The 13,140-nt window shown below is 32.3% G+C and overlaps 1 protein-coding gene across 1 annotated transcript in view; it reads right to left on the bottom strand.

The window, feature by feature from the left end:
- Positions 1-5,667: 5,667 nt before the first annotated feature.
- Positions 5,668-13,140, bottom strand: part of mav (maverick) — a 17,567-nt gene continuing 10,094 nt past the window's right edge. Inside the window, exon 6 of the mRNA XM_067051635.1 lies at positions 5,668-7,427. Within this exon, the coding sequence (XP_066907736.1) occupies positions 6,733-7,427 (695 nt within the window). The 3' untranslated portion in view covers positions 5,668-6,732. The remainder of the gene's footprint in view (positions 7,428-13,140) is intronic.

Below are 13,140 nucleotides of genomic sequence, written 5' to 3'. Positions count from 1 at the left end.
CTACTATAAAAATCCGTCAACCACAAAACTGACAAAGATAATAGCTCCCTTATTTGCAGGCACATTCTAAACCTCATCAAACACACTTAACATACGACTATTATACCCTATTATCCCTCCCTTCTATTTTCCTTTCCTTTTATTTAACTATTTTTCTATACTATTGTAGCTATATTCTGCCCCCTCCTAGTCTTACTCCATTTCTGAACTATTGTGGACACCCAAGTTTTTCTATTTTCATTATTGTTTTTAAATATTATTTCTATCCTCACCACGTATGCCGATGGATCCTCACACAAGACTGAAAAGACAAGAAACTGCACGTAGATTTTGACTATTACAGCAATTACTAGACAAACGATCTAAACTCCCAACACATTACAAAAGACTGATCTACATGACTGTAATAAGGCCAATCTGAACATACGGAGCTGAGCTTTGAGGCTCCACTAAACCTTCGAATTCCTCTCGTATCCAATCCTTAGAATCCAAAATCCTTCATAAAATCCTCAATGCTCCTTACTTTGTCACAAATAAAATCATAAATAAAGACCTTAATGTTCCCCATATAACTGATCTAGCCCGAACCAGATATCACTCCTTCCATTATAAACTCCCTAACCACTCAAATCCCCTAGTTTCTAACCTGGCTTCCTCTTCCATTCCTGACATTCCTCCGAGGCGCCTGAAAAGAAGATGGCCACGAGACCAGCTGATGTAAAATGTCATTAGAGTGCTACTAATGGGTAGTTGCTCTACACGCCTGTAACACTCCATTTTAACCAAGATCAAATTTACTGAATCTATTATGTAATATACAGTTGTAAATTTGAATAAAGATATTTAAAAAAATATATATTATTTAAAACAATAATCTTTTTAATTTTATCTTCACCTTATACACTTACAAATATTGTTCTTATAGTGTTTGTGACATTTTTACCAATATGATGTACATGTAAATGTACGATCTGTATACCAACTTAATGTTTACCCCATGTCCAAAAGATTGTTGACTGGTAATTATTGTTATTACTTGTCACAATATTACTACCTACTATTTTTATACATATTGTTCTAATTTTCTTAATTTATTATACCTCTATTCATCCCATTTTTCATGTTTTCAATTCGTATTCAATAACTTCATTTTTATTTTTATCCATGTAAACATTTTGTCTCTCTCTCTCTCTCTCTCAATACTGTATGTAATTTGTATTTAATACTTTATTCATGTACCTCTATATTTATCTCATATATTTGCCTATTGTAATATTAGACAAGAGATTAGATGATCCTGTCAGTTACCTATATAAATTTTATAAAAAATCTTACCCTTTTTGATGGTTAGCAAAGAAGTGGGGAAATTTATAATTTCTTGCCCCTTTGTCATAACTTCTTAGTTGTCATCCCTTTTTTCAATCAGACAGGTACTTCCCTCTCTGTTTATTTGTTATTTTTCTTAATATTTTCACTTACTTGTTATTGTACCTCACCTTTGCCACATTTACTTCACCTATCTGTTTACCTTTTACACCTACCTCTTTACCATATTTACAACTATTTCTAATGAATATTTTTCTACAATTTATTACTCTAGTTCTGTATTTAAAGTTCTATCACACCTGGCTGTATTTATTAGTAACTAGTTTCTAATCCACCTATATGTATACTTCCTTAAATTATTAGTATTATTTCTTTTATATATATTAAAAAAACAAAACAATTTTTAATAGTAGAAAGTATTTCTACAGGAGCAAGTATTACAAATCCTTTAGGACTGAAGAATTTGAGAACTGACTAATATAGGAACTGAAGCAGAAAAGAACCCAGCAGAAGTCACCTGCATCAAGTTGAAAGAGGTCACAGCCTAGCAAAAGGGAAAATTGAATCAATTTAAAAGGAAAATGTAGCAAGAAAAAACTGAAGATTAAAATTTAGATAGAAAAGTCAAAATAAGTCTAATTATATAAAGTCTAAATAAGCTTGGGAAACTTGTCAAATCAATGGCTGGTGACCACATTAAGTATGATATGATGACTCTTACAATTGAAAACAAGGGAAAAAGCACATTATAAAACATATCGGCAAGACTGGCGAGATTCAGATAGATTGCCAAATAAGAAAAACTATATAAACAGCTAAAGCACAATCTCAGACATTCTAAGAAGACTTTCATACTCCCTTCACACCATCTGAGCTCAACAATGATATTAGCATTCTAAATACAGCAAACTAAAAGCTATCCAGAGGTAGACTGTATAATGAATGAGATAATTGTAAAATTAGGAGAACAAGCAGAAAAGAGACTCCTCAGTCCTTTCAACACCAATCCACTGAAATGAAGACCAAATCTGAAGGAAGGAGCTGTGATTCTCATTCTTAAACTCGGAAAACCAAGGAACAAGCTCTCCAGCTTCAAGCCTGTCACTTTCTTAAATTTTCTTGGCAAGGAAATGGAAAGACTGGGCAATACTAGACTAGCTACACTAATAGCTCCTGAGCAAGCAGGATTTAGAAATTACAAATCTACCAAAGACCAGGAAATTGGGGATGGTTCCCAAAATCAGGAGCACACCTTTGTTATTTGAATAGACACAATAAAAGCTTTTGAACGAGTCTAGAGAGAAGGCCAAGTCCTCAAAATGTTAACATGGAATGAAAGGTAAGGCATAAACATGGATTCACAATTTCCTAAAGTTAGGAAAGGCCAGTGTACACACTAGAGGAATAAAGAGCAGATTCAAAAACATTAAGAATTGAGTTACCGAAGGAGGAGTTCTATCTCCAATTTTATTTCTCATATTCATCAATAACGATCTTATTGACATCCTGAATAATGTTAGCATCTTGCTGTATGCTGATGGTATAACCCTTTGGTGTAAGAGGACATCAGCCATAGCTGCATATACTGGATGCATATCGCACTAGATGCCCTCCTTTTATGGACCGAAAAATAGGGACTGAAGATACTACAGGGTAACCAAATACAAAAAATACTCCTGAATCCATAAATGTAAAATTAGGTCCAAGGTTGATTACAAAAAATGTCTCTCACAGTTATCTTGGAATCAACTTGGACCCTAGATTAACATGGTAAGGCCAAATTGATAAGCGTGTGGCTAAATCAGCAAAAAGAATTGGGGAGAAAATCATGACTCTATAATCCCTTTATACAGGATATTTCAGGCCCACCTTAGAGTATGAAATAATAAGCTGGGAATTTTAAGAAAACTCCAGTTTCAAAAAAGTCTCTGTTTTCCAAAATCAGGGACTAAGGATATCACCAGAGGTCTAAAATCGACTCCAATAAGTAGAAAGAGGTCTCTTACAGGCCTTCTCAGAATTGAGAATAGGAGGGATATAAAACTGCTAAATTTGAACACTAAAGCAAAACGCATTCCTATCCAATGGCATGCAATCCTATACAACGGCAAAGCTTCTTCAACATGCTCAATAAAAGCTGATCTTCAGTCAAATGCAACTCGAAACAAAGAAGGTAGTAGACGATTCCCCACCATGGGCATGTCCTTGATTACCAGCCATAACATACATAATAAAAAGTCACATAAATTCCGGGTACCTCAATGAAGAGTGTCCAGGATCAATCCGAAATCAGAGTTCAAGAGCTGGAATATATGAACTCCACCTGCCCAAAAAATACGTGGACCTGAATCTTATCGGATGGTCAAGCCAGAAATGCTCTTAGGAATGGAGGTTGAGGTATCCATACGGATTTTCCAAAAGACCATGCATCAGATAAAGCAAAAGAAATCCCCATGGTACTCAAAAAACTATAAAACCAAACTGAGTCAATACTGGAGGCAACCAGAATTCTAATAGACATCAAGAAATTTATCTGTAATTGATGCAGCTTCGCTTCTTATGAGCCTAAAGTCCAGTGAAATACAGGGTTGATGTTGCTTGCCACTAAGTTGGAACATCTCACCATTATCTATGAACAAGTTATGCTGTAGTGGATCTCAAGGCACTTCAGAATAACTGGAAATGAGCTGACTGATAAACTTGCGAAGGAAGGCTCCAAATTACCCCATATCACCACCATACTTCAACTGGATAAAGCTAAGACCAAATTAAGCAGCAGTTCAGCAGAGGTGGAATAATTAGTATCAAAACTTTAAACTCAAGGATCCATACTACTTATTTTCTAGAACTTAGGCCTAGAACTAGACATAATTTAGGATTTGCAATAAATTTCCTCTAAGCAAATTTGATTTCTTAATAAAAGTTTTGTTGTTGATTGAAATCTCAGGACTCCCGAAAGACATATGGAGGATGAAAAAGGACTTTAAGATATCTCACTACTTTCCTTTTAAGTTCATTACAGATACTGAAGCCAGGTGAAGGTTGAAAATACATGGACACTCATGGTATGGATAGAGAAGCAGCTCTTTTACAAAAAAGTTAAGACGGTAAACTTATGGGACTTAAGACTTTTATAATAGGAAAGGGTAGAAATGGATTGAGATTGAACCAGAGGATTTAGACGAGTGGAAAGGCTCTGCTGTATTTTGAAAAAAATTGAAAGGTATAAAACTTTACATAGAAGGAACATCGAGGTCACAATACTAAGCTTGCTGTTAAAAAGATTTAATGAGTATGGTTCTCTTAATTTCAAATTGAAAAATTTGAATCATTCCATATTTAATTTTGTGGCCCTCCTTACCTTAAAAGAAGAAAGGATTTGCTTTATAATCTATCTAGTAGGATATACCATGTCTAGGGTAAAGATTCCCTTGCAAGTCTTTGACTGGGAATAAGATAAAATGCACTATCAAATAAGTGTAATAGAATGGAATTAAGTAAGACTGGTAGAGAGGAACAAAAGCAAAATGTAAAACCTAGATGTACAATTATAGACAAATTTAATACTGTGATCTGTCAGCCAATCCTTTGCTCAATTTGCCGAAGTTGTCTTTACTGCCTAACATTGTTATTACATGTTTAGGGTGTTTGCATCATCCGCAAATACTACGAGAAAAATTACAGTCTACTGATTATTCATTAATACTGATAATTAATTACCTTTGTTTTAATATTCTCTCTATTTTAATGTTTGATTAATTAAATGTCTTGATCCTTTTATCCCTTCACCACAATAATTTAAGGTAAAACTGTAAATAATGGTGTATTGGAAGTAGCTATTCCTTACACAACATAATATCAGCCAGTAAGAGTAAAATTTTGACAATTATGCTCATTCATTAAAGGTTATTGGGACAATGAATATATTAATTATGTTTAGTTAAAATAAAATAAGGATTCAAATGAAATCATTTGATCATCATGCATCAAAAATTATTTTTTAAACTTTATCTATTAGAACTTCAAATAGTTAGTATGATAAAAATTTTGTTTAACAAATAAACTATTAAAAGCTATAATTTAATTTAAATAACACCGTAAATCAACATAATAGTCTGTAAAGAAATCATTGTTTTTGTATTTTCTTTTTGAGACTAGGTGTTATTGATTCAGGGTTAACTATTACTCACATTTTAAAATAAATCCATTTTTAACAACTTATCTACAAGCAAAACCTCTAGAGATCAACAAAAAATGGTTTCTTTCATAATTGGAAAATACTAAATTAATATTACTTTAGCAAGGACAGTTTAATTCACCATTCATAGGAATAGAAATAAAGATATAAAATAACAGATTTATTAAAAACACTTCTCATCATCAGGTACATCATTTAATACACTAAATATTCATCTCCTCAAAATCGAATAAAAAAAAATAAAATAAATAGAAAAATCATTGCTAAAAAAATAAACTAAAGTACAATAAGTTTTAAATATACAATGTCAAAAATACAAAAAGGAAAAAAAACAAAAGAGGTAGTTATCGTTAAATGAGTATTTATATTCAGTTATCCAGGTCTATAATCAGCTATAATAGAACATGTTTTTGCTTTACTGTAATAATTTTATGAAATGCATTTGTGATTTGCAACTCTAAACAAACATAATACAAAGTAAATCCAGATTATACTGATAATCAGAACTTGTTTATCATGGCAAATAATATATAAATATTTCTTAAAATATACATACAGAGCTAATGTAGTATTTTTCTTATTGGTACTGATATGTTCTGAACCATTGTGCAGAAAAAAATCAGATCAAATCACTCTTAGAATTTTTATAATGTCAAATTAGCCAACAATAAAAGACATAATATTACACTTTTTAGTCCTTAAAACATATTAGGGTTATCAAAAACTTCTTTCAATGGTTCGAAAATTTTAAGTCAAAAATTAGAACAATTCTTAAAAATTTAATTTTTTTAAATTAAAAAACCATTAGCCCCACAATCAACCTTATCAATCTGAAAACCAAATGGTTGAAAATCTCATTTATTGTTGGACATTTCAAATAAAAATTTTCGAATTCCTTATTGGACTAAACTATGGTAACATATATACAGACACACAAACACATTCACACCAACGTAACTATTACATTAATATTCCAAAAGACACATAAAACATCCATATTGTAGCTATAAAGGAATTTTCAAACATTGCATATGTTTTTGGCCTTGTATCTCCAAAACTAATCATTTACAACATTCTTCACTTAAAGAGAGGCACTTTATGAACATAGTGCAATCTCTGATAAACAGAACATTTATATACAAATAAATAAATAAATAAATATTATTTGGTAAAACCCTCCTCGCATCTTATACATTTCATGAGGAACATTAAAAACAGGCACATTCTAAAACTTTCATATTACTCCATGTCGTCACTTTAAGTTTGTTTGGATCATCTTCATCAATATGAATAATTTCTAACTGTTCTAACTTGCTTGGAGCACAGCAAGGTTTAGGTGCTCCTCCTTTTTTCTGCCTCCATATAAGGCTTTGGAGACTGGCATGATGGTTAGCAGGGTTGTATCTATAAGGGCAACCACCTTTACAGTAACCTGCATCAAACCTGTAGGGTTGGACAATGAATTCATATCCAGGCAATTCCTTGAACACAACTTCCATCTTGTGACGACAGCAGCGTTGCTTCTTAGCTGGGGCATAGTAGATGTCTGTAGGACAGTCAGTCCTTTGATGTAAAGCACGAGGAGTTCTTTTTGGCCCTCTTTTAAGAAGAACATGAACTGCAGGACTAAATACCCGACATTTTGGTGCATCAATCAGTATGTTTATCCGATTGTGGTCCGGTATTACCTCAATGCTTGTCCATTGGGGTAATAGCTCTTGATGTGGCCTAATAGTTTCTAGATGAATCTTCTTTAATCCCCGTAGCTGGTAAAATTGAAGACGTGAGCATTCCCCTCCAGATACCAAGAACCTTAGGGTCGCTCGTTCGACTTTCGCTCGGTTGCCTATTCGCATCCGGAAGTCCAGTTGCCTCATGGAATGTATGAATACATCAGAGTCACCTAAAAAAAATTTAAATTGTTATTTAAAATGTCATTGAAGGCGATATTTAATGTTACATTACAGTATTCATTTTTTAATATTTATTTTAAGATTCTCTATCACTGTGTTATTTGAACATCATATATTTATTAAAAGCAAGATAAAACTTAATAAATGACAAATTCTTAAGGAGAGAATAAATTAAAGCATCATATACAATTTGTTGAATGAATTATTAAATATCACAATATATCACAATAGAGTGAAGTATCTTAATTTTTTTTTCTGTTTCATCCATGGATTGACAGATCTCAAGATCATAAAGTGAATTTCAGACCATTCAACAGAGCAGAAAGTATCTCTAAGGGAGCCTGAAAAAAAAAACCTTTATAAGTCTCTGTTTTTTTGTTTATATTTGAATTAACCTCATAATGTTTTGTATCTGAGGCCAATGGAGACAGGAGTCTTACAGTTTTACTTGAAATTTCAACCATGGCCAATAATGTCTGCCATAAAAAAAAAACTTAAGAAAGTTGAGAAAATTGTTAGAGATCAAGCGTGTCAATTTCAGAATTTTACATCCTTAATTTGGAGGATATGGTATAAAATTATACCAAAATGTTCTTTGGAGAGGTGCAGGCCTTCTAGCCCCTCTTTAGTAATGCTTAATTATCTAGAAAGAAATCTAACACCCTTAAAAATGTTTAATTGATTATGTTTTTTTTAAAGTACTTCTAATATCGGACAATAATAAATTTTACTCATACTTGACTACCTGGAGAAGAAATGGTGATTCAGGACCATGAACAGTTGGAGCTCGTTTTAGTAGATTTACCAAATAATTTACAATTTCCAACGAAATTGTAGACCCTGATAATATAAATATAAAACAATTTTCCAGCTAAAATTTAAATAACCAAATGTACCTTTATTCTTGTAATTAATAACGTACGTGTATCAAATTTCGAGTTTTCTTCAGATTTGATTACCACTTTAAATTAATCAATTTACAATCTTCTGATGAGATATACTTAATTCTTTCCAGTTTCTACCCATCCATGTTTATGCATAAAATTCAATGAAGGAAATTGACTGGTCAAACGTCCCGTAGACTAAGAGTCAAAAATCATGAAATTTTAAAATATCGTAGGTAACATTAATTATAATATCAAAAAGAATCATTAGTAATATCCATAGCCATACAGAAACATACATCCGGGCAACAGGTAAATTATGACTTGTAAAGTGTTTCAAAATTTTATCTGAAAGTGAGCACATTGAAATACATCTTGCGTAATGTTCTCTTCATTCATAATACATATTCACTAACAATAGAAAATATTTAATAAGGAACAGTGAATATTAACAGTAAGGCAGTAATAAAACTTTAAAAGGCTCTTTAAGGCGATGACTAGGAAAACTTAAGGCGTGTGAGAAAATTCATAAGAAAGCAGTAATGTTCTTGACAGGGACGTGCTACTACCAGCTGCGGGGTCTATTAAAGTAAACATGGCGGAAAGGCATTGTATCAGGTCTTGGCAAACCAACATCTTGAAAATGGCTAATTAATATTCATAACTCAAGGCGCCGCCGTAAGACAGATACAACGAAACTCAGCCTCAATTTTTTTGACATGTTTAGTTAAATCGATGAGTCGAGAAACCACCTAATTCACTTTTTTTTGGGGGGGGGGAAGGATATTTCAAATTTTTCGGGTTTCTATTATGTTGGATACGACCATTGTTTGGGGATATCAACCCCACGATTCCGACGCTTTTAGCTGTCATGATATGATGGTAACAACCCCTTGGCCAGTTGTGCAGTACGCTAGGGCCGAACCCGGACCCTAGGGCTCTCTTAACTCGATAATCCAAAGTTGTTCAGAACAAAAATTCTCTAATCTGGAGGACCCGAATTTCTTCAGAAGTTCCCGAGACCCTCTTAGTTAAAGACTGCCCTGTAAGTCAGTGATTTTAGGAATTTCCCTTCTCACTGGGGGATTGAGGCCCGGTTCTAAACATGGTGTTCTTGTTGGAAGTTAAGGAGAAGAGCGAGAGAACAAAAAAGTATTACATGGGGGGTGACGAATAAGATCATATATAGAGTAGCTCAGTCAGTTATTCACATAACACCAATCCTATACTGAGCGAATCGTTTTGGATTATGCGATGGAAAGTCGTCGAACACAATAAAAGAAAAGTTCATATTAATTCACTTTTAGAAACATTTTCTGTCATAAATTAAGTCTCATTATTCAAGGTGGAATGTGGTTTCATACCTTTACCATTTATTCAACAGTTTTCATTTGTTCATTATTAATGTATTAATGGTTCAATTTTTTTTACAAGATATTATGAATATTTACCCCCCCCCCCCAGTAAAGGTAAATTGTTTGTTTTGTTAGTTCTAAGAATGTTGTTATTTTTGTTATCTTTTTTCTCTTATTAAGAAGCATCATTTTTATCTATTTATTTTACCTTAATTTTTTTAAAAATTATAACATTGTACATAGTTGAGGGTGTCTTTTGTACGGGACTATACAAACATTTAAAAAAAAAAAGTAAGTGTTATATCAATAATATAAGGCCCACCTGGCCAATATGGTATTAAATTAAAATAAAAATTATCATTTATTTTATTGTTGTGAAATTTTACCACCCCCTAAAAGTTCCGCCCGTGGTGGGCCGCTCCCTCCACCCCACAACGCTACGCCACTGTTTAATACCCATGGTAGAAAAAGGTAACACTTCATTTAAATTATGATTTGAGTAAAATCATTTCACACATAATGATATTTAATTTAATGATTATTATTAATTATTGATAAATGATATTTAATTTAAAAATAGTACATAATATTACTATTTGAGTTTAATTTGACCGCACTCGGACCAAATTCCATTTATTAATTTTTAATCGATTGTAATCTGTTTTAGAGAGACTACTGCCTTGTCCCCTTTCCCTCAGTGGCAATAGCACACATCATAATATTATCTTGGTATTAGTTACCTTTTCTTAGAATTCTCAACCCCTTCGTTATGTTTTTTGCTATTTTTAAGGCCTAAAACACCTATATCTATAAATTAAATGAACAAGTTTTATCCGATTAATATTCTTATCTAATATATATTTCATAGCTATAAATTTCTAAACCCGAAAAATACATTCATATATTTTGGAATATTCTATAATCCAAACTATATACTTTAGAATCAAATCAAATCCTAAAAAACTAAACTTGGAAGCAAATTTATTTAATGCCCAAAAACAAAACATAAAAAACAATTTCAACAGTTAAATTAATTTTTTAATTTATGTTAAATTTCCCCCAAGCAGCCATTTATGAAATCAAATCATGAATTGAGAGTTATTAACATTTTCATTATCAGTTTTTGTTATATATTTATTGGTAATAATTATCATCCTTACTCCCGCAATGTTGGTTGATTTAAGAAAGCCCAGAAGTCCAGCCAATCCACATTTATATTTAGATATTAAAATGACTTGCTTCCTTAATAGTTTACATAATAGGTTCAGAATCGGTCAAATTTTAATAGCTAATTGTTTTGGGCTGCCTTGAGCCATTACGATTTGGCCAGGAAAATTATTTGTAGTTTTCCAAACAATTTGGTCTCTGTGACTTAAGTTTTAATTCAGCGATTTAGCAGCTAGAACTGCTTGGCTGATACATGTAATGAGTTACGATCGTCAATGTTGTGTTAATAGCATGGTACCAAAACTGGCTAACACGAGAGCGCCCGCAAGAGTAATCTGTTTATATCAAAAGCAGACAACTTCCTACGCAACACATACCTTCCTGTCCACGACTACATTTAGCTACTTTTCCATCCTAATTTTAGACCCAAAGTATATTTTAAGAAATTCTTAAGCGCCTACGCAATCGGTCATACCTCATTCATAAAGAAACATAGGCTCCTTCCCTACAAACTTGTTTACTTTTGTATGTCCCTATAAGTGCCCTCTAGTCGAATAAACAAGTATGTGTACTACTGTAAGAAACGCTAATCAATTCTTTTGTCTTCCAAATGTAGCGTTTGAAATTATGCAGCATCTCATCGATAATAATAAAAATTATAATACTTCAATGAATTTGTGACACTGAGGGAGGAAAATCCTAGGAGATTAACAAGACATTTAGAGGCTGCTGAGCAGAGCCCCACCCCGAGATTTAATTTATCTGGTATAAAGATGTTTCCACACATTTCCCAAACAATAGCAAATTCCCACAGGAGCGAACGTTTAGATAGGGTGGTTCATACATATTTTTCTCTACGATGAAACTTAATTACACTGACATACAAACAAATATACTAGCGCGACTAACCTACCTCAATTTCAATATAAATTCAAAACACATTCCAGATCAACTCCATACCCTTTCATTACTTAGGTTGGCATCGCTGTTTACATTCTGTTAGTTTCACATTTTAAGCCGGATATAGACATTTGCTACTTGCCGCAAAATGGCAATAGCTAGAAATACTTGTTAAATAAAGGTTTTTATCCGTAGACTTGTGTGTTCCAGGGGGTAAATATTGTGGACCTCAATGTCAAATGTAGCTTCGATTTACTTTCATTATTTATACATTATTTTATCATAAAATTCTTTAGTAATTAAAAAATAGTAAATCGTTAGATGTTTTTTACATCCCCTCCCATTAATAACTGCTTAAGCCCTCACATTATCAATTGTTCAAAACAAATCAAATTATTATAATAGCCATGTGAGCCCCGACAGATATTAAGTAAAGTCAAGTGTATCAATAATATAAGTCCTTATAATAATACCCACAATGTTTCAAGTTCAGAAAAATACGTAATTAGCTACTGGTCGGTTATCTTTCCACGAAGATCTGGGTTATGATTTCCAATTTTCATCGATTTTTCATCATAGTACAATGATGTAAAAGAAAGCGAGTTATGTTTCAATTCATTGTTTAGACTCAAAAAATATCACCTCTGTCGAAAACTTGACAAGTTTTCAAACATCCTCAACATTGCAATGACGTTTTCATATATCCCACCCGGTCAGATCTTTCTTATCGATTAATAGCAAAGGAAGGACGATGTATTCGTATAATATTGTGAAATAAGGATCAATATTTACAATTCGATACTGGGTAGTTACGATTTGTAAAATAAATAATATATTTACTCTTTAAAGATAAAGAAAAAGTTTTAAAATTTGATCATAGTGACTCAATTTTATTTCGATAATTCGATTTATTGGTATTAATACAAACATTCATTTACCTCATTCACAGAAATGTTACAATAAAGTCACCAAAACATGTCTAATGGTTTCTGAGTTTAATATTTCAACTCAGACAAATATTTAATTAAAAATGTAAAGTACGAAATTTATGTATTTAATGTTTGTCCATTATTAGAAAACACTTGATATAGGTTATGACCCAGCTTCAGAGGCCTTTAATCGAATCCCTTCTAGGCAGTTTCATTGAATTTTTCAAGAAAATTTGAAAATAACTCAATAAAGACATGATTTTTCAACGTACATTTGCTATTCAATAAATATTGTAAAATAAAAACATATTAATCAATTCATGTAACGGAAAGTACAAACTATTTCGAAATTCGAAGATTAAATTGTCGATTTAAGAAGATGGCTACGAGACCAGCTAATGTAAAATGTCATTAGAGTGCTACCAATGGGTAGTTTCTCTACACGCCTGTAACACTCCAATTTAACTT

Source organism: Halyomorpha halys, unplaced genomic scaffold (assembly GCF_000696795.3).
Source record: "Halyomorpha halys isolate HHAL.00 unplaced genomic scaffold, Hhal_1.1 Scaffold686.1, whole genome shotgun sequence".
NCBI lineage: Eukaryota > Metazoa > Arthropoda > Insecta > Hemiptera > Pentatomidae > Halyomorpha > Halyomorpha halys.
The sequence above is the reverse complement of the archived record's forward strand: the minus strand, read 5'-3'. Positions and strand labels throughout refer to the sequence as shown.